This window comes from Carcharhinus amblyrhynchos, chromosome 25, assembly GCF_965287045.1.
Source record: "Carcharhinus amblyrhynchos chromosome 25, sCarAmb.v2.hapA, whole genome shotgun sequence".
NCBI classification, from domain to species: domain Eukaryota; kingdom Metazoa; phylum Chordata; class Chondrichthyes; order Carcharhiniformes; family Carcharhinidae; genus Carcharhinus; species Carcharhinus amblyrhynchos.
In genome coordinates, this window is record NC_137348.1 from 1,390,909 (window position 1) to 1,413,546 (window position 22,638).

At 47.2% G+C, this 22,638-nt stretch overlaps 1 protein-coding gene across 4 annotated transcripts in view; it reads left to right on the plus strand.

Annotated features, from left to right (window-relative positions):
- The window catches only part of LOC145358360 (retinoic acid receptor RXR-alpha-A), an 87,165-nt gene extending 72,165 nt beyond the window's left edge, over positions 1-15,000 (plus strand). For all 4 annotated transcript variants that reach the window (XM_080212318.1, XM_080212322.1, XM_080212319.1 and 1 more), the window contains exons 5-10: positions 4,335-4,504; positions 5,701-5,830; positions 8,927-9,059; positions 9,707-9,798; positions 11,361-11,466; positions 12,806-15,000. In XM_080212318.1, coding sequence (XP_080068444.1) covers positions 4,335-4,504; positions 5,701-5,830; positions 8,927-9,059; positions 9,707-9,798; positions 11,361-11,466; positions 12,806-12,953 — 779 coding nt within the window. In that variant the 3' untranslated portion in view covers positions 12,954-15,000. The remainder of the gene's footprint in view (positions 1-4,334; positions 4,505-5,700; positions 5,831-8,926; positions 9,060-9,706; positions 9,799-11,360; positions 11,467-12,805) is intronic.
- Positions 15,001-22,638: the final 7,638 nt, after the last annotated feature.

Below are 22,638 nucleotides of genomic sequence, written 5' to 3' on the forward strand. Positions count from 1 at the left end.
AGTGAGGACAGCCTGTATTTTTTAGAGTATCTTCACGCACATTTTTTTCCCCTTTGGGGAAGTAATGGAAGGAATCCTGAGCTGATTAACAGCCTGTTGAACCACATTATCAACACTCCCTTCACGGCCAACATGTCCTAGTGCTGGACCTGGTGTGATGTGTAGCAGACTCCAATCTTAGCCCCTGTGCAGCAAGCAGTCAAGGTTTGAAAGTGTCTCTTGTCTCTCTATGTCTAAACATACCCCATTTAAAATCATTTTAATATAAAATGAATTATTTTGAAATACATTGTGTTTAGTAGGTGACTGTAGCAGCCATCTTGTGCACAGGAATTTGACCCATCTGTTTTTTAACCTCCTTCAGTCCCTGCACCCCTTTCTATCTCTGTAACCTCCTCCAACCCCTACACCCCTCCTTATCTCTGTAACCTCCTCCAACCCCTACACCCTTCCCTATTTCTGTAACCTCCTTCAGCCCCTAAAACCCTCCCTATTTCTGTAACCACCTCCAGCCCCTACACCCCCTCCCTATCTGTAACTTCCTCCAGCCCCTACACCCCTCCCTATCTCTGTAACCTCCTTCAGCCCCTACACCCCTCCCTATCTCTGTAACCTCCTCCAGCCCCCTACACCTCCTCCCTATCTGTAACCTCCTCCAGCCCCTACACCCCCTCCCTATCTCTGTTACCTCCTTCAGCCCCTACACCTCACCCTATCTCTGTTACCTCCTCCAACCCCTACACCCCTCCTTATCTCTGTAACCTCCTTCAACCCCTATAACCCTCTCTATTTCTGTAACCTCCTCCGGCCCCTACACCCCCTCCCTATCTCTGTAACCTCCTCCAGTCCATACACCTCACCCTACCTCTGGAACCTTCTCCAGCCCCTACAACCCTTCCTAACTCTGGAACCTCCTCCAGTCCATAAAACTCTCCCTGCTCCAGCCCCTACAACCCTCAGAGATCTCTGAACTTCTCCAATTCCAGCCTCTTAAGTACTTTGGATTTTAATCGCTCCACCACCTTTAGATGCCTAGGCCCCAAACTCTGGGATTCCCTCTCACCCTGCCCCATCATTCTTCCCACTTTCCTCCTTTAAGATGCTCTTTAAAACCCGCCTTCTTGACCAAGCTTTCGATATCCTGTCCTTATATCTCCTTATGCTTGTCTTCTTTATTCTTTTGTGGGATGTGAATGTCCCTGGCAAGGCCAGTATTTATTATCCACTCCTAATTGCCCTAGAACTCAGTGTTTCGCTCGGCCATTTCAGAGGGGCAATTAAGAGTCAACCACTTTGCTGAGGGGTCCGGAGTCACACGTAGGCCAGACCAGGGTAAGGATGGCAGATTTCCTTCCCTAAAGAACATTGGTGAACCAGATGGGTTTTTATAACAATTGGTGATATCTTTATGTTCCAGATTTATTAACTAAATTAAAATTTCACTATCTGCTGTGATGGGATTTGAACCTGTGTCCCAGAGCATTAAACACACTTTAAGCAGAAATCTTCTTTGTTCTACTGTTTGCGTGTACTGGTGGATGAATTCCATTATAAATAAATGGATATCCCTGGCTTTGAAAAGATAACAGGGTAACAGGTGACTTACGCCATTGCACATGTATGAGACACCCTTGTCAAGAGAAGAGGCAACATCACGGAATCAGGATTATAATCACAGGGGCAGTAGTTCAGGATTAATGATGAACTGCAGGATAATGTAGCCATCCACAGAGTTTGAAAGGCCAAAACCTTGGCAGGATTGTTGAGCAATAAGAAGAATCTATCAACAGTTTCACCGAGGTGTCTGCACCTCCGTTGTGTCATTGTCCACTGCCCCGGTAAAGAGATCTAGGCCTTGGTGAGGCCCCATCTTGTTAGGCCAATCCCAGCCCTTCCCAACAAAGACCAAGGTCAAGGCAAGGTAAGAGCAGAGGTCGGGGCCAAAAACCGACTTCTGATCTTGGAGACCAGGTACAGAATATCTCTTTGAGCATGAAACACCCAGCCTTCAAATTGAAATTATGAAACTACGGCAGCCAGTTCTTGAATTCTGCTGGGAGTTTATCCTCCATTCGCCTCAGGAGAATGGGTGCACAAACACTCCTCCTCCAGAGTGTTAACTGGGCCTCTGGATTACAATTTCAGCGATATTACTCCAATGCTAACCTGCACCTGATTTGCAGCCCGAGGGACTTCATTGTTTTAAGGTATGATAGGAATACAATCTGCTCATTTGAAAATATGCTGAAAGCTTTGAACACCTTTAAGAACAGGAATTAAATGTGAATTAAATAGCAAGAAATATACAAGAAAGAAACAAGGTATACATGTACACTAAGCTAGTCTAATTTTTTTTACTTGAGTTAAGTATTATGAAGCTGCCCAGGAGAACTTTATAATGAGAAAGTCCACCCTGTATTGAGAAGGTTCCCGTAATACTTACTTCAATTAGTCAGGGCTGGTGGATGTGGCAGGGAGGTTGCAGACATACCCTGCTGAGCTCCCATTCTGTGCTATTAATATACTGTCTATAACCAAGGATCATTTCAGATGCAGGAACCTGCCTATTTCCTTATTGAAACCTTGTTGAAGCTTCTGTTATCCCACCTGTGCTGACAGTTAGTGTTACACGTTAATCTCTGTACTCTGATTAAATTCTTCCTGTACTACAGACTAGTTCAGTTTCTTGATCCTGAATCTATATTCGATTTTGTTTCTCTTGGTGTGTACGGTGTGTTCTTTACCAAATTAACAAATCCCCAAATCCTATGAGGGTCCATCAGTGGTCCTTCTGGTGGGCACACAGGGAAGAAGTTTGAGGTTTGTCGTCTTGAATCAGAGCACCTTACAGCTGGTGCTGGCTCAATGAAGGGGCTAACCAATTGGACACTGCCACATCCCGCTGCATTTTCCCTGCAAGTCACTGTTTACTCGTAGGGAAACACAGTAAGAAGTCTCACAACACCAGGTTAAAGTCCAACAGCTTTATTTGGTAATAAATGTCACTAGCTTTCAGAACGCTGTTTCTTCGTCAGTTGACCCAGTCCAACGCCGGCATCTCCACATCATGACTACTGCACAGCAAACTCCCACACACAGCAGTGTGATAATGACCAATCATCTGTTTTTGTGATGTTGATTGGGAGATAAATATTGCCCAGGGCACCAGGAAAAGCTCCCCTATTCCGAATAGTGCCATAGGATCACACTCCAGTACAGCAAGCAATTAGAGAATTAAGTTATATGTTAGCTACTTGTAAATAGATTGTGGAGGTTTAGTGTGAATAAATATTGCAATAACTATACAAAGCATTGGTGAGGCTGGGCCTGGAGGGCTGCTTTGCTCTAATTTGCTGATGTCCTTCTTTGGTTCTTTTGCTAATTACCTTAAATCTGTGTCTCTTGATCCCACCTTCCTGTCAATAAAAAGGTTTTCTTCATATTTATTTTATCAAAACCCTTCATATGTTTGAACATCTCAATTTAAATCTCTTAAATTTCTTTGCTGTTAGAACAATCCCAGCTTTGCCCATCTCCCCAACATAACTGAAAATCTTTATCGCGACAAATATAAGTGAATCCTCTCCCAGCACTTTCCACGCCCTTTCCAAAATGTGCACAGGATTCTGATTGGCTGCAATGCCTTGACTGGGACACAGTCAGTAGTTTCTGAAGGTTCAATGTGAGCCCCTTGTTTTTGTATTCTGTATCTTTCTGAAACAGTCAAGGATTCTGTATGATTTTCCTTTTAACACTTCAATCAGATTCTGTGATTTGTGTCTGAATTCTCAGATATCTCTGTTCCTGCACTCCTTGAAAATTGAGTTGTTTAATTTCAGCAGTTGTCTGTGGTGAGATTTGGTTTGGAACGTTACATTTTCCTCATGACAGGGGGTGGAATTACTGCTCCTTCACACTGAGAACCAGGTGATGACCTGGTCTGTGCTGAGAGCTCACCTGGACAGTAAGAGAGGCTCTACATTGCACACGTTCCCCAGGTTGTGACCCGTGTTCATCCAGTGAACACTGTCCAGTGAGTCTCATTAATGGACATGGGCTGAGAACAATGAGATGGTCTCTGATGCTTCTGTGGTTGAATATTCTTATCAAAGGACGCTGAACAGGGATCCCAACACACAGCAGCACAGTCAAGGGGAAGAACATAGCAGGAAACAACAAAAAGAATATGTAAGCTAAACTCACCAGCAGCCTGGGAAAAATGCAAAGTGTTGCAGAAATATGAATGCTCTCTGAACTGTTTTCATTCTTGCGAGGAGTTTTCTTGAGTGATGTTGAACTAGGCCCGCAACAGTTATCCCCTTTCTTGCCTGCAGCGGTGCAAGAAGAGAGACAGCGAGGTAAGGATAGGAATGAGAACGAGGTAGAATCAACGAGCAGTGCAAATGAAGACATGCCGGTGGAGAAGATAGTGGCAGCTGAACTCGCTGTCGAGCCCAAGACCGAGACTTACATCGACTCGAACCTCAGCATGGCCAGCAGCTCGGTGAGTAGACAGGCGCACTGCATGCCAATATAGTCCAGTGCTCACAGTGCCAACTTGCAACACTCCCTCAGCACTGACCCTCTGACAGTGCGGCACTCCCTCAGCACTGACCCTCTGACAGTGCGGCACTCCCTCAGCACTGACCCTCTGACAGTGCGGCACTCCCTCAGCACTGACCCTCTGACAGTGCGGCACTCCCTCAGCACTGACCCCCTGACGGTGCGGCACTCCCTCAGCACTGACCCCCTGACAGTGCGGCACTCCCTCAGCACTGACCCTCTGACAGTGCGGCACTCCCTCAGCACTGACCCCCTGACAGTGCGGCACTCCCTCAGCACTGACCCTCTGACAGTGCGGCACTCCCTCAGCACTGACCCTCTGACAGTGCGGCACTCCCTCAGCACTGACCCTCTGACAGTGCGGCACTCCCTCAGCACTGACCCTCTGACAGTGCGGCGCTCCCTCAGCACTGACCCTCTGACAGTGCGGCACTCCCTCAGCACTGACCCTCTGACAGTGCGGCACTCCTTCAACACTGACCCTCTGACAGAGGCAGTTGCTGTCTCTCAGATGAGACTTGAAATATCCTTTCGTGATTGGAAGAATTGTTGGAGGGGGTTCTTTGGACTATGCTGGCCAAAGTCTGTCTCAATCACTGAACCAGATCATCTGGCTAATTTCACATTTCTGTGTGTGGGATCTTGCTGTGTACAAGTTGGCTGCTGCCTTTCCTACATTATCGCAATTAGTGAGCTCGAATTGGGAGGTAGGGCATGAGTTAAGTGATGGTGTTCAAAATGAGAAAGGAAAATCTCCAATGGAATATCTAGAACATGAAATTGGAGCCGGGTGATTGGTGTGGATGTCAAGAAGCCATCTTTGCACAGAGAGTGGAAATCTGGAACTCTCTCCCTCTAATCCGGGGGGGTGAATTATAGCCAATGAGAATGAGTTAGCTTGTTGTTGGGCAAGGGATAAAGGATTTTGGGCAAATGGAGTTAAGATCATGATCAGCCATCTCCTAACTGAATGGTGGAACAGACTGAAGGGGCTGAATGGCCTCTTTTTTCTGTGTTCCTCTGTGAAGTCTGAGAGGCAGAGCTGAAGGTTGTTTCTTGGGCTGTTCTGTTTGTGTAGGTGGAGAGAGGAGTTGATGAGATCGTACAATGTCTGATTATAATCTCTTTTCCTGCCAGCCAAATGACCCAGTTACCAACATCTGCCAGGCAGCTGACAAGCAACTCTTCACGTTGGTGGAGTGGGCCAAACGGATCCCACACTTCTCCGAGCTCCCATTGGATGACCAGGTTATCCTCTTGCGGGCAGGTAAGAAGCATCAATTTTTTCAGATCCACCCTGTAACCCCATTGGTTGTCGTACCCTCACCCTGTAAACCTATTGGTTGTCATACCCTCACCCTGTAACCCCACTGGCTGTCATACCATCACCCTGTAACTCCATTGGCAAATCCTGCCATGGCAAATGGTGGATTTTGAATTCAATTTTAAAATATCTGGGGTTAAGAATCTACTGACGACCATGAAAACCATTGTTGATTGTTGGAAAAACCCATCTGGTTCACTAATGTCCTTTAGGGAAGGAAATCTGCTGTCCTTACCTGGTCTGGCCTACAAGTGACTCCAGAGCCACAACAATGTGGTTCACCCTCGGCTGCTCTCTGAACAAGGGCAACTAGGGATGGGCAATAAATGCAGGCCCAGCCAGTGACACCCATGTCCCATGAATGAATGAAAAAAAGAGTCCCTACAGTGCAGAAAGACGCCATTTGGCCCATCAAGTCTGCACTGATGACAATCTTACCCAGGCCCTATCCCCTTAACCCCCTTAAGACTGGAGGATAGCAAATGGTGTCCCCTCGTTCAAGAAGGGGAGTAGAGACAATCCTGGTAACTATAGACCAGTGAGCCTTACTTCTGTTGTGGGCAAAGTTTTGGAAAGGATCTGGTCACCTCATTACAAGAGGGATGTGGAAGCTATTGAAAGGGTGCAGAGGAGATTTACAAGGATGTTACCTGGATTGGGTGGTTTGCTTTGTGAGGATAGGTTGAGGGAGCTCGGTCTTTTCTCCTTGGAGAGACGAAGAATGAGAGGGGACCTGATAGCGGTGTATAAGATGTTGAGAGGTATTGATCGGGTGGATTCTCAGAGGCTTTTTCCCAGGGCTGAAATGCTCGCTACGAGAGGACGCAGGTTTAAGGTACAGTAGGTACAGAGGAGATGTCAGGGATAAGTTTTTCACTCAGAGGATGGTGGGTGCATGGAATTGGCTGCCGTTGAGGGTCTTTGAGGAGACTTCTGGATGAGTACATGGGACTTAATAGGATTGAGGGTTATAGGTAAGCCTAGTCGGTAGGGATGTGATCGGTGCAACTTATGGGCCAAAGGGTCCGTTTGTGCTGTAGTTTTTCTATGTTTCTATAAGAGATAGGATTTATAATCATCTAGAAAGGAATAATTTGATTAGGGATAGTCAACACGGTTTTGTGAAGGGTAGGTCGTGCCTCATAAACCTTGCTGAGTTCTTTGAGAAGGTGACCAAAGAGGTGGAAGAGGGTAAAGCAGTTGATGTGGTGTATATGGATTTCAATAAAGCGTTTGATAAGGTTCCCCACAGTAAGCTATTGCAGAAAATACGGAGGCATGGGATTGAGGGTGATTTAGCGGTTTGGATCAGAAGTTGGCTCGCTGATAGAAGACAGAGGGTGGTGGTTGATGGGAAATGTTCATCCTGGAGTTCAGTTACAAGTGGTGTACCTCAAGGATCTGTATTGGGGCCACTGCTGTTTGTCATTTTTATAAATGACCTGGATAAGGACGCAGAAGGATGGGTTAGTAAATTTGTGGATGACACTAAAGTCAGTGGAGTTGTGGACAGTGCGGAAGGATATTGCAGGTTACAGAGGGACAGAGATAAGCTGCAGGGCTGGGCTGAGAAGTGGCAAATGGAGTTTAATGCGGAGAAGTGTGAAGTTCACTTTGGAAGGAGTAACAGGAATGCAGAGTACTGGGCTAATGGTAAGATACTTGGTAGTGTGGATGAGCAGAGAGATCTCGGGGTACATGTGCATAGATCCTTGAAAGTTGGCACCCAGGTTGATAAGGTTGTTAAGAAGACGTACAGTGTGTTAGCTTTTATTGGTAGAGGGATTGAATTTCAGAGCCGTGAGGTCATGTTGCAGCTGTACAAAACTCTGATGCGGCTGTACTTAGAGCATTGCGTACAGTTCTTGTCGCCGCATTATAAGAAGGATGTGGAAGCATTGGAAAGGATGCAGAGGAGATTTACCAGGATGTTGCCTGGTATGGTGGGAAGGTCTTATGAGGAAAGGCTGAGGGACTTGAGGCAGTATTCGTTAGAGAGAAGAAGGTTAAGAGGTGACTTAATAGAGGCATACAAGATGATCAGAGGATTAGATAGGGTGGACAGTGAGAGCCTTTTTCCTCGGATGGAGATAGCTATAAATTGAGGGGTGATAGATATCGGACAGATGTCAGAAATAGGTTCTTTATTCAGAGAGTAGTAAGAGCGTGGAATGCCCTGCCTGCAGTAGTAGTGGATTAATTGTCATTGGATAAACATGTGGATGAGATTGGAATAGTGTAGGTTAAATGGGCTTTAGATGGTTTCACAGGTCGGCACAACATTGAGGGCCGAATGGCCTGTACTGCACTGTTGTGTTCTATGTTAACCCCAACTATTTACCCTGCTAATCCCCCTGACACTAAGGGGCAATCAACCTAACCTGCACAGCTTTGGACTGTGGGAGGCACCCAGAGAAAACCTACACAGACAGAGGAGAATATGCAAACTCCGCACAGACAGTGATCCAAACCAGGAATCGAACCTGGGTCCCTGGTGATGTGAAGTAGCAGTGCCACTCCTGTGACTTGTTGCAACATTAAAGATGTTATATGAATGCAAAGTGTTTTTACTGGACTACATTTTTCACTGAGCCATGTAAGGTGGTGTTGGGGAGGTGACCGAAAGCTGCTGATGGGAGAGACAGTTGGAGAGGGTTAGGGAAGACATTCTTTCCCATGTGTGCCACTCCGTGCTTCCCTGATATACTCAGTTTTACTGAATCATGACTGAATTAATTAAACACAGCGTACAGGCACCAGGATGGAGTGCTGGAAATCTCTGCCTCATAAACAAAGAGTCACACTGGCTTCATCTGGAGGAGAGGGGCTGCAGTACATAATATTATAAGCGGTTTTAGTGTCTGAGGCTGAGAGAGGCTAATACAGAAATTGTGGTAGATTTTAGCTATGGATAGCAATAGGGGGGTTTATACTGTGGGGAACAGAGCTGGAGCATGGAGGGGAGAATTTTGAGAACTGAGCAGTGAGTCTTCATATGGCACTTGTCTCACTCCTCATGTATTTGTATTGTGTGCTCAGGGTGGAATGAGCTTCTGATTGCTTCATTCTCCCATCGTTCCATCACTGTGAAAGACGGCATCCTGCTAGCAACAGGTCTCCATGTACACAGGAGCAGCGCACACAGTGCGGGAGTTGGGGCTATCTTCGACAGGTGAGATCCTTTCATCCCTGACTCTGGGAAGGGTGGTGGAGGGGGAATTGCACTAAGAATCACTGACAGCCACAAGGTGGGTCCAGCTGGAGGGTATCTCAAATTGCCATTGCAACAGCAAGCAGATTGGGGCTGGCTGCAGAGTGAGGGCGTTTGTCTATGGGTGAGGTTGTTTGTGGGATGGGTGGGTGCGTGTCCGGGTGGGGGTGTGTGCCTGTGGCGTGGGGTGTGTGTCTGCAGGATGGGGGTGTGTGTGTGCGTGGAGTGGGAGTGTGTGTGTGCGGGGTGTGAGTCTGCAAGGTGGGAGTGTGTGTCCGCAGGGTGGGGGGTGTGTGGGCGCGTGTGGGGTGGGGGGGGGGTGTGCAAGGTGGGTGAACTGTGTGTATGTGTGCAGAATGTGTGGGGTGTGGGGGGGTGAGAGTGTCTGTGCAGTGTATATGACGGGGTGAACGAGGGTACAGCTGTGGTTTGGGAGGTGGTTTGGGACTGGGCAATCTGAATTTTGGGAGTGAGTGGGATCAGGAGCTGTGCAGATTTCAGTTTTACCCGAAAGTTGTGAACATAGTTTTGAACCTGGAAACTGGGTTATTGGATAATTAGGCGTGTCGTTAATGAAATAATCTGTTTTATTCTGAAATCTTTCCCAGAGTTCTGACAGAACTTGTTTCTAAAATGCGTGATATGCAAATGGACAAGACGGAGCTGGGCTGTTTGCGAGCTATCGTGCTCTTTAACCCAGGTACAGTGAGACATCATTACTCCTTTTATAGCTTCTAATACTCTCCCTGTCTTGAACAATTTACATGTTCACTGTCAGTGATTTCAGTCTGTTATCTCGAGTTGGGTGTCTGAGCTGCACTCGATCAACAACTGCAGCTGATTTGATATTGTGTATGATTTATCATTAATTCTTGCTCTGATTCTAGACCAAACTTCCACCTTTCTGGTAAGATCCAGTTCGGGAGCAATAATGTTTCATTTAAAGTAGATAAAGTTTTAGATTTAAGTCATTTGCTCAGAGAATACTGCCTGCTCCTTCTCCCCCTCCCTGCTCCTCCCTCCCCCTTCCTGCCCCTCCTGCCCCCATAGCAAAAGTTTCTTTACAATGATCTTACAATTTCTTTTTAAAAAGTATCACATCATAGATATCAAACAAATAGCATATTACACACTACACAGCAGAACTTTTCAATTTGTTCCATGATTACACATAACATTACACGGATTATTCAAAACAGTAATCAGTGCAATGCGAACATGATGGAATTCTAACTGAGAATCTGCCTCCTCTCCAACACCTTTCCTTTAGCTCTCAGTTGAATATCAAACATTGGTAGCATAGTGGACAGTGAAGAAAGTTATCTCCAATTGCAACGGGATCTTGATTAGGCCAGTGGGCTGACAAATGGCAGATGGAGTTTAATTTAGACAAATGTAAGGTGATGCCTTTTGGTAGATTGAACCAGGGCAGGACTTACTCAGTTAATGGGCGTTGGGGAGAATTACAGAACAAAGAGATCTAGGGGTACAGGTTCATAGCTCCTTGAAAGTGGAGTCACAGATGGACAGAGTGGTGAAGAAGGCATTCGGCATGCTTGGTTTCATCGGTCAGAACATTAAATACAGGAGTTGGGATGTCTTGTTGAAGTTGTACAAGACATTGGTAAGGCCACACTGGGAATACTGTGTGCAATTCTGGTCACCCTATTATAGAAAGGATATTATTAAACTAGAAAGAGCGCAGAAAAGATTTACTAGGATGTTACCGGGACTTGATGGATTGAGTTGTAAGGAGAGGCTGGATAGACTGGGAGTTTGTTCTCCAGAGTGTAGGAGGCTGAGGGATGATTTTATAGAGATCTATAAAATAATGAGGGGCATAGATAAGCTAGATAGTCAATATCTTTTCCCAACGGTGGGGGAGTCTAAAACTAGAGGGCACAGGTTTAAGGTGAGAAGGGAGAAATACAAATTTACCTTTTTGCAATACTGAAGCCGGAAATTTGAATCTTTTCATATTTTTTATTCTTGTTTTAAACTTAAAAACGTTGTGGTCACTATTTCCCGGTTCCTGCATTTTGAAATCATGTTTTTATTCATTTCCCAGATGAAACTTGCCCTTTTCACACAGTTGCAGCAATCTGTCTTGGGAAACATTGAAAAAATTGTCCACAATTTGAACACATTCCTTCACCTTTATCTCAGTTTACCTGAGACTGGATAGAATCATTCAATATCATGATAACTAATAATATTTACTCAGTGATATGTATAGATTGTGCAATTCTGTGTTCCTTGTAGATGCCAAAGGTCTGTCTAATCCCGGGGAGGTGGAGGCTCTCCGTGAGAAAGTGTATGCTTCGCTGGAAGGATACTGCAAGCAGAAATACCCAGAGCAGCCTGGCAGGTCAGTGCCTGTCTGTCACACACTGATCCTCACTGGGGTACGGGTCCCACACACACTGACTCTCACTGGGGTACGGGTCCCACACACACTGACCCTCACTGGGGTACGGGTCCTACACACACTGACTCTCACTGGGGTACGGGTCCCACACACACTGACTCTCACTGGGGTACGGGTCCCACACACACTGACTCTCACTGGGGTACGGGTCCCACACACACTGACTCTCACTGGGGTACGGGTCCCACACACACTGACTCTCACTGGGGTACGGGTCCCACACACACTGACTCTCACTGGGGTATGTGTTCCACACACACTGACTCTCACTGGGGTACGGGTCCCACACACACTGACTCTCACTGGGGTACGGGTCCCACGCACACTGACTCTCACTGGGGTACGGGTCCCACACACACTGACTCTCACTGGGGTACGGGTCCCACACACACTGACTCTCACTGGGGTACGGATCCCACACACACTGACTCTCACTGGGGTACGGATCCCACACACACTGACTCTCACTGGGGTACGGGTCTCACACACACTGACTCTCACTGGGGTACGGGTCCCACACACACTGACTCTCACTGGGGTACGGGTCCCACACACACTGACTCTCACTGGGGTACGGATCCCACACACACTGACTCTCACTGGGGTACGGATCCCACACACACTGACTCTCACTGGGGTACGGGTCTCACACACACTGACTCTCACTGGGGTACGGGTCCCACACACACTGACTCTCACTGGGGTACGGGTCTCACACACACTGACTCTCACTGGGGTACGGGTCCCACACACACTGACTCTCACTGGGGTACGGGTCTCACACACACTGACTCTCACTGGGGTACGGGTCTCACACACACTGACTCTCACTGGGGTACGGGTCTCACACACACTGACTGCTCCACTGCTTTGCTGAACAGACCACTTATGTTGTGAACATTCAAGAATGCTTCTGCATTGAAGGACATTGTCGATATGTCTGATTGCCTCTTCTGATGTAATTTGCACTGGTTTTGCTGGGTTGTGATCAGGAACTGGAGCTGGTATCTCCAGGAATTAAACTTCACTCTAATCCCTGTGCTCAGGTACCCACTGTAATCCCCTGTCTTTGAGTAAGGGAGTCAGCCAGCACAGACTAGGGTTGGAATGTGGTGTCTTACTGGTTTGTGTAGCTGAGTCTGTGATCTGAATGCTGGGGGAGATCGCGGTGTGGTTAACTGTGATGAGTTGTCAGTGATGTGTGTCCTGTTCAGTTTGATGTGGTGTTGTTTCTTACACTGTTGTCCTCACTGTGACATCCTCCTCTGTTACTCTGCAGGTTTGCGAAGCTCCTCTTACGATTGCCAGCCCTGCGATCGATTGGATTGAAATGTCTCGAACACCTCTTCTTCTTCAAGCTGATTGGAGACACACCCATTGACACTTTCCTCATGGAGATGCTGGAAGCTCCTCATCAAATATCCTAAAACGGCCATGGAGACAATCATTGCCCAGGGACAGACTCCTTCCTTTTGCAGGAGCTCACCTCAAGATCCTGAGCCTTCCCTCTGCATTACAGCTTCTTCCCAAAATCCCCCACGATTATTGACACCTGGATAATCAGCCAACAAAGGAATCATTTTCTCTGCTGTTTATAGACTTTGCAAGAGTTTCTGGGTTGCAGAATGTCACACCTTGCGATAAGCTGGGGTATCTTTTCATTGAGTGTGCATGCACACTCCCACCTCACCATCACAGTACTTGTTCCCATTGCCTCAGATCTCTGCTTGGTTTGTTCTGGGTTAGTGGTGACGGGTTGGTCTGTCCAGGTGCATCGGTCAGTGCTGGAGATCTAGACAATGCAGAGGACTCTGGGTGACCTCCAGTCCTGCTCTGAGCCTCGCTCTGTCAGTGCTGTGAAGCAAGGTGTGATTCTTGTAGCTGACTCCATTCTACCGTTTGGCTGTCTGGCCTCACTCCAGCTGGGCACTGATTGCTTCTCTGCTATTTCACCGAGGTGTCTGGAGAGAGATCTGCTTAATAATCACAGCATGTTTATGTGTTTCTAACTTGTGGCAGTGACTCGTGCTCTCACACCTAGTCTGCCAACTCAATGTCTAATGCAATACATCCAGTATTTGTTCATCCTTTATATTTTTCAGAGCAATAAGAGGTTTTATTTTATTGAAATCTTGGTTAGAGGAGCAGCTGAATGCAATTCTTTCCACAACTCACCTTCAAACTGGTTAAATTATCACTGCCATCACCTAATGGAGTGCCTGTGTCAGCTTTCATGGCCCCTCTCCCCTTGGGAATGCTGGAAAAGGGACTGTTCCTGCAGCCCCTGCCACTTTGTCAAATACCAAGTGAGAACAAGGCTCGACTGAAGAATCTCTGCTGCTAATTAAAGCTTTAATTAATAATCTCTGATTAGTGAAGTCATGTCCAGATGTTGGGGTGAAGCGAAAAGAAGCTTGGTTTGAAAAATCATAGCTGTCAATCTCCCCAAAACACACTAACCCATTCCCTGTCCCGTCAAGCACACTAACTCCCCCTCACCTCCCCCCCTCTCCCCAGCACCCAGGTTCTGCACTGGGAGCTGCACAGATTGTACAGTTCGGTGTGTAGTGAAGAGGCAGTCGGACAGTCGAGAAGCTAGGGATCTGCCTGTGGTTAGAGCAGCCTAGCCTGTGAAGCAATGTGGAACGTGGCACTGATGGCACACGGTGTTTCAGCAGCATCTGCTGGTAGCTCTGGGGTTCCTGGCCTAGGATAATGCCATTCTTAACCGGCCTCTACAAGACGTGTGAGGCGTATGTTCAGCTCTGTGCTACTCAGGGTACAGCCCAATGTGGGACCTGCCTCAGTCTCTCTCTTCCTTTCCTTCTCCTCATCTCTTTTTCCCTCCCTATCTCTCTCCCTCTTTCCCTCCTCTCCCTCTCTTCCACCCCTCCCCTCATTCCCACCTCTTCCCTCACTCCCTTCCCTCCCTGCCCCTCTCTCCCTCCCCTCCCTCCCTCCTTTCTCTTCTTTCCCTCCCTCCCCTTCTCTCCTTCCCCTCTCCCTCTCCCTCTCTCTCTCCCCCTCCCTCCAATCAGCTGGCACTTTATATGTCAGTCCCAGCAGTGAATAGTTTACAGAGTGTCAGCACTCGGCACTGGGGTTGGATGTAGTGCCCCACGTGTGCTGTTTAAATCGGTGAACCCTCGTCTCTGTCAGCACAATCACTTCCCCCTTCCTGGGGAAACTACAGCTCTTTAAAAGCTGCAACTGTCCCCCTGAATTTTCCAATCCCCACCTAACTCCTGCACCCGGGACTTTCCAAATTGTGGGGAGGGGGCGGAGAGGGGGTGTTATTGGAGATTCTCCCCCATTCTCCCTGAACAATCAAGCCGCTGTCCTCAAAAGACTGAGAATCCAGTTTAATTCTCAATCTCCCTCTGTATCATTGTCCATTCCGTACCCCCTCCCTGTGCCAACCCTGCCCCCTCCGTTCACACTCACCCCCTTTCCCCCTCCCTGTGCGCCAACCCTCCCCCCTCCACCCACACTCACCCCCTCTCCCCCTCCCTGTGCGCCAACCCTCCCCCCTCCACCCACACTCACCCCCTTTCCCCCTCCCTGCGCCAACCCTCCCCCCTCCACCCACACTCACCCCCTCTCCCCCTCCCTGTGCGCCAACCCTCCCCCCTCCACCCACACTCACCCCCTTTCCCCCTCCCTGCGCCAACCCTCCCCCCTCCATTCACACTCACCCCCTCTCCCCCTCCCTGTGCGCCAACCCTCCCCCCTCCACCCACACACCCCATCTCCCCCTCCCTGTGCGCTAACCCTCCCTCCACCCACACCCCCTTTCCCCCTCCCTGTGCGCCAACCCTCCCCCCTCCATCCACACTCACTCCCTCTCCCCCCTCCTCCCTCCCTGTGGACCTGTTTCTCCCCCACTCCTTTGCCCATGTGCGCACTGAGCTGGGATGTTCAGGTTTTTACACAGGCCCTTCCCTGAGCTATATTTTGTTCTCTCTGTTTTGCATCTGATTTATACCCTGAAATTTGAATATTTTATGTGCAGCAATTTTGTACGAAAAGGAAAATTAAAAATTACATTTTCAGACTGTTGCAAACACAGAAAGTTATCGAATAACTCACCGTGGCCCCTCTAAACATACTCCCATCACAAGAGGCAAGGAAGGTGTGTACTAACCTTACAAATATAACGGGGCAGCCATCCTTTCCACCCTCTCCCTGCCTGACCTCCCTCGGCTGTCTAAACTTCTCCCCACCCTGCCTGACCTCTTCCGTAAGTCTAGACCTCTCCCCACCTGTCTGGACTTTGCCCTGCTTTGTCCTGTGCTGTCACTGTCCAACGATGTCCTGTTACTTTATTCCTCTGTGTGTCTGTTTTACTCTCTTATATCTCTTCCAATTCCTCTGCCCCGCCTTGCCCTCACCCTCAGCCCCTGCCTCACTCTTTCCCCCACCTCATCCTCATTTGCCCTTGCCCTCACCCTCACCGTCTGCCCGTCCTGCCCAGTGAGTGGAGCTAGTGGGTCCAGCCGTCGCGATGCTGTGCTGGGTTTGTTTTGAGAGGTGATGGTGATTGGTCTGAGTTGACACTACGAACACTTCGGGAAAATCAAAAAAAAGAAAATGTCTACAGAAATCTATTTTTGTATAAATGAAACTTTATCCCTTTTGTTAGATTGAATTTCACTGAGAATTGTAAACATTCTCTATCAATGTTAATCCTTTAACAGTTTACAGGATGAAAGCAAATGTTCCTGGGACCATGTGCGATTCTGGAGCTGAATTACCCCCTGTGTTATTTGACAGGTTAGCTTATATTAACTCTAGATCAGTAACAGCTGAATATTTGTTGTGTTCCAAGTATTGTCGGAACACCAGTTCAAACTGAATACTCCCGACTTGCTGTCTGATATTCTGTTCACTTTCCAATGAGTTTCAAATTTCAGCTGCTGCGGTTTGGTTGCTGGGACAGGAGCCTCTGGGATTTTCGGATAGACCCTCAGAGGTTGCAGTGTAGGAACTTCATTGAGGTTTAGTCTGGATCTGATTCACACACAAGCTGATTTGGGGCACTGACTCTCAGACTTTCATGAGGATCAAGGCAACCTGTGCTTGAAAACCTTTCAGTTTGAATTTGTTACTCTGCGCTGAGTGTAATAAAATATATCGTGTACCCTGCCCTGTTTCTGCTTCTGTACTTCCTGAATCCTCTGGGTTGGCCCCAGATCACGGATGGTTCTCTCTTCTGGGAGCCACACACTTTAGGAAGGATGCCTGAGCTGGAAAGGGGGAGCCCAGGGTGGGGGGCCGGAGTTAATGCAGAGAAGCTGAGCTTTCAGCTGAAATACATCCAACAATAACCTTCCAAAGTGAATGGAGAGAAATTTACAGAGTTCTGGGGCAAGGGTGGGATGGGTGGTTTCAGTCTGTCAGAGATGATGGGCCTGTGTGTGTCAATTGAACCTTCTGTCAAACTCTCCTTGTGTTTACCTATTTCTCTCTGTTCCCTCTTCCCAACTGCTTTGGATCTGTTTCCTGTGACCGGTTAGTAATTTGGGAGTAGGGGTGACACAAGTGCAACTTCCAATCCTGTCTCATGCCTTGGTTTCACCCCTTTAAACCTTTTCACCTCACCACTTCCCCTCAAAGCAAAACCAAACACAGTTCCTTTAAATCCTCTCCTCCTCACTCTCCCATTCTCCCTCAGATCCTCTCAGCTGATCCGGATATGTTCTGTCCAGTAAATGACTGTGTAGAGTCTGCACATTCTCCCCATATCTGTGTGGGTTTCTTCTGGGTGCTTCATTTTCCTCCCACAGCCCAAAGATGTGCAGGTTCGGTGAATTGGCCATGCTAAATTGCCCTTTAGTGTTGGGGGGATAGCTGGGTAAATATGTGGGGATAGGTGGGATTGTTTTTGGTGCAAGCTCGATGGGCTGAATGTCTTCCTTCATAGGATCATAGAATCCTACAGTGCAGAAAGAGACCATTCGGCCCATTGAGTCTGCACCAACCACGATCCCACCCAGGCCCTATCCTCACATCTTTACCCACTAATCCCTCTAACCTACGCATCCCAGGACACTAAGGGGCAATTTAGAATGGTCAATCAACCTAACCTGCACATCTTTGGACTGTGGGAGGAAACTCATGCAGACACAGGGAGAATGTGCAAACTCCACACAGACAGTGACCCAAGCTGGGAATCGAACCCAGATCCTTGGAGCTGTGAAGCAGCAGTGCTAACTACTGTACTACTGTGCCATCCTTCTGCATTGTAGGATTCTAAATCTAAAGTGGTCAATTATTGTCCACTCTTGATCATCAGCAGAGCGTTGGAGGGTGTCATTGTGAGTGTTACCAAACAATGTAGCAACAGACTGAAGCTCAGTTTGAGCAAAATCACTCAGCTACCGGCCTCATTACAGCCTTGAGCCACCGATGGGTAAAAGGAACTGGATTTGAGAGGTGAGGTGAGAGTGACTGCCTTTGAAATCGAGGTCACATTTAACCAATGTGACCAAGGAGCTCCAACAAAACCAGAGTCAATGGAAATTGGAAAAACTCTGCTGGTTGGAGTCATTCCTGGCCCACCAATCATCTGCCTGCCTGATAGTCTTGTCTCTTTTAAAGTCTTGTCTTGCTGCTGGACAGAAAACACGGGGAAATCTCAACGGATCCAACAGCATCTGTGGAGAGAGAATAGAGCCAACCCTTCGAGTCTGGACAACCCTTCATCGGAGCTGAGGACAGGGAAGAAAAGGATAAGATTTAACCATGAGGGTAGGGGGAGGATTGACAAAGATGTCATCGACAAAAAGACAAAGGCAATGTAAATGGTGTGCTTGTGGCTAGGAAGGATGCTAATAGCAGCCGCTGAGAGATTCAATGTTGTAATCTGATTCAGAATTTGAACTCTGAGCCCATTGGAAACTTGGCTGAGTGTTTGTTCACTGTGTGAGATAAATGACATCCTTGCCTCTCAACTCTGGTTTATTTTTGTTAGAAATAGCAGTTCAAAGTGCCAAGTTAGTGAATAGAATTGAATAAACCAGAACCACAATGTGACAATCTACCTCCTCCTGGTGTAGCGGGGGTGTGGGGGGACACAGTCTGAGCTGCTGTTCCCCCTTTACCCGTCAGCCCCAAGCTGGCACAGATAGAGCCATGGCTGGATACTGTAATAGACAGATCCTTGCCAAGCCTGGGGGCTAAGTGAGCTCCAGCCTGCATGGGAACCAGTGCAGGATAGAGAGAGAGAAAGAGAGAGTGCAGGGACCATAGCTCCTCCCCAATGGGGAGCAACTCCTGCTGTTCCTCAATGGCTGTATCCACAATTCCTATGCAGTGCCAAGCATGCTGGCCCATTGACCTGACTGCCATCCAGCTCCTGGTGCCAGTTGGACTGCCAAGAGGACAGGGTAGGATCCAGGCTGCGATTCTGCCCCAGTGAATGGGACAATCCACAAGGTCAAAGAACAAGATCAGAAAACAAAGCGGGAAGGAAGGGGACCTGTGATTGGAGAAGCTGGAACAATACCATGGGAGAGAGGTTCTTTCATTGGACAAGCGGAACACACGGGGCTTTTATAAAACACAGGGAGAGTGTACAAAACATGACAGGGCAGATGGTCTGAAGTGTGTTTGCTTTAACACAAGGAGTATGACAGGTAAGGCGGATGAACTTAAAGCTTGGATTATTACAGGGAAATATGATGTTGTGGCAGTTGTGGAGACTTGAATGAAAGAAGGGCAGGACTGGCAGCTCAGCATTCCAGGATTTAGAGGCTTCAGGCGATATAGAGAGGATGACAAAAAAGGTGGGGTTGTTGCATCACCGATTAGAGAAAATGTCACAGCTACACAGAGGGAGGATACCTCGGTGGGATCATACTGTGAGGCGATATGGGTAGGACTCAGGAACAGGAGCGCTGCAATCACACTGTTGGGGTTGTACGACAGACCTCCCAACAGCCAGTGTGAAGTGATATGTCAGCAGGAACTGATATGGCAGCAGATTATGGGAAGATGTAAAAACAACAGGGTTGTTCTGATGGGTGATTTTAACTTCCCCAACATAGACTGGGATTCCTTTAGTGCCAGAGGGAATGGACGGGTCAGAGTTTGTTCGGTGTGTCCAAGACTGCTTCTTGAGACTATATGTAGATAGTCCAACTCAGGAAGGGGCTATCTTAGACCTGGTTCTGGGAAACAAACCCGGACAGGTGACTGATGTCTCAGTGAGGGACCATTCTGGGAACAGGGATCACAATTCTACAAGTTTCAAAATACTTGCAGAAAAGGATAGAAGTCCCAGAGTGAGAGTACTAAACTGGGGGAAGGCTAACTACACCAGTATTAGGCAGCAGCTAAGGAATGTAGACTGGAGGCGACTGTCTGAGGGTAAATCCACATCTATGTGGGAGTCTTTTAACAATTCTGGACAAATATGTCCCTGTAAAAATGAAGGATAAAGATGGCGAGATTCGGGAACCCTGGATGACGAGAGATTGTGAGCTTAGTGAAAAAGACGCATAAATTTCAGGAAATTGAAAACGGATAAAGTTCTTGAGAAATACAAAGAGAGCAGGAAAGAACTTAAAGGGGGACTTAGGAGGGCACTGAAGTGACTTTGGCAGGCAGGATTAAGGAGAATCCCAGAGCTTTTTTGCATATATAAGGAGGAAGAGGGTAGCTAAGGAAAGGCCAGGTCCACTCAAGGACAGTGGAGGGAAATTGTGTGTGTGTGTGTCAGATGACATGGGCGAGGTTCTTAATGAGTACTTTGCATCAGTATTCACAAAGGAGGTGGTGGTGGATGGTGAATGCAGAAAATAGGAGGTTGACATTCTAGGACATGTTGAGATAAAGAGGTGGTATTGGAGGTTTTGAAAAACATTAAGGAGGACAAGTCCCCAGGGTCAGATAGGATCGATCCCAGAATACTGAGAGGCGAGGAAAGAAATTGCTGAGACCTTGTCCAAAATCTTTGTATTCACTTTCGTCATGGGCAAGGTACCAGAGGATTGGAGAGTAGCTAACATTGTTCCTCTGTTTAAGAAGAGCAGAAGAGACAATCTGGGAAATTACAGGCCTGCGAACTTTACATCTGTGATGGGGAAATGATTGGAGAAGATTCTTTAGGGACAGGATGTATTCAGATCTGGAAGAGAATAGGCTGATACAGAAGGTGAAGTCTTATGGGATCCGAGGTGAGCTGGTAAAATGGATACAAAACTGGCTTGGGTGTAGAAAGCAGAGAGTAGCAGTGGAAGGGAACTTTTCTAACTGGAGATCTGTAGCCAGAGGTGTTCCACAAGGATCAGTGCTGGAGCCTCTGTTGTTTATAATACATAGAAATAATTTGGAGGAAAATATAGGTCTTGTTAGTAAATTTGCAGATGGTACAAAGTTGGGCAAGTAGAAATAGTGAGGAGGATTGTCAGGGGATACAGCAGGATATAAATCAGCTGGAGATCTGAGCCAAAAGATGGCAGATGGAATTTAACCCGGACAAATGTGAGGTGATGCGGTTTGGAAGGTCTACTGCAGAAGGAAAGTATACAGTAAATGGTAGAGCCCTTAGAAATATTAGCAGACAGAGGGATCTAGGTGTGCAGATCCACAGTTTCCCAAAGGTGGCAAATCAGGTGAACAAGGTAGTCAAGAAGGCAGATGGCATGCTGGCCTTCATCAGGCAGAGTGTTGAGTATAAGAATTGGAAAATCATGTTGCAGTTGTATAAGACTTTGGCCACATTTGGAGTATTGTGTACAATTGTGGTCGCCACACTGAAGGATATTGATGCTGTTCCAAGTCAGTTTGGATAATTCAAGGTATTCTGTGAAGCTTGCCTGACCTGTAACACTTTATGTCGAACTTGGCCTGGATGAACATGAGAGATTTCAACCTGGATGTGATTCAACCAACCCGTGAGGAGTTTTATCAAAAATAAAGTTTAATTAAGAATATTGTTGACATTTACAGTAAGATAATTAGCAAGAACTTTTAACAATTACAGTCAAGAAACACAACAATCATGATAGTGTATAACTCTTGAGGAAATATCTCTAATGTGTCCCAACCAAAGCTAACATCCATTGGACAAAAGCCTCCAAATAAGCACAATACAGCATAGGTCACTGCCCACTCGTTACCGGAATCCTACCTCCTGGCCTGAATACGGAAAATCCCTTGTGAAGAAACTCAGAACAGGTTGTAATCAAATCTGTTTCCCAAAACACAGTTTCTTTAAGGCAGAACCAAACAAACAGGAAAAAAAACACAGGACGAGAGAGAGAGACTGCTATCTCGCTTGCTGCTAAACTGCTTCTTAAAGCAAAATTCAAAGCCCAAAGGAAAAATCGCCTATCAGCTGACTGCCGCAGCTTAGTTCCAACCCCAAAGACATCACTGAAGCTGTAAGCTGTCTGATTTTTTTTTAAAAAACCTTTCTTAAAGATACACTGTCATGACAATGCATTGGAAAGGGTGTGGAAGAGATTTCCCAGGACGTTGCCGGGTTTGGAGGATAAGGACGATGAAGAAACTTGGATTGTTTTCACTGGAGCATTGGAGGATGAGGGGGGCCCTGATAGAGGTTTACAAGATTATGACAGGCTTGGATAGAGTGGATAGTCAGAGCCTTTCTTTCAAGGTCAAAGGGTCAATTACTCGGGGCAGAGGTTGAGAATGAGAGGGAGAAGTTTGAGAGAGATGTAAGGGGCAGGTTTTTCACAGAGAGGGTGGTGAATGTCAGGAACACGCTGCCGGGGGAGGGGGTGGAAGTGGATTCTATAACAATGTTCAAGAGGCATCTGGACAGATCCATGAATAGGCAGGGAATAGAGGGATAGGGGCAGGTTGTTGCATAAAGTTAAATCTCATGGGATCCAGAGTGAGTTATCTAAATGGATACAAAATTGGCTTCTTGATAGAAGCCAGCAAGTTGTTTTTCAAACTGGAGGCCAGTGACCAGTGGTGTGCCTCAGGGATCAGCGCTGGGCCCACTGTTATTTGTCATTTATAGAAACATAGAAAATCTACAGCACAAACAGGCCCTTCGGCCCACAAGTTGCACCGATCATATCTCTACCTACCAGGCTTACCTATAACCCTCAATCCTATTAAATCCCATGTACTCAT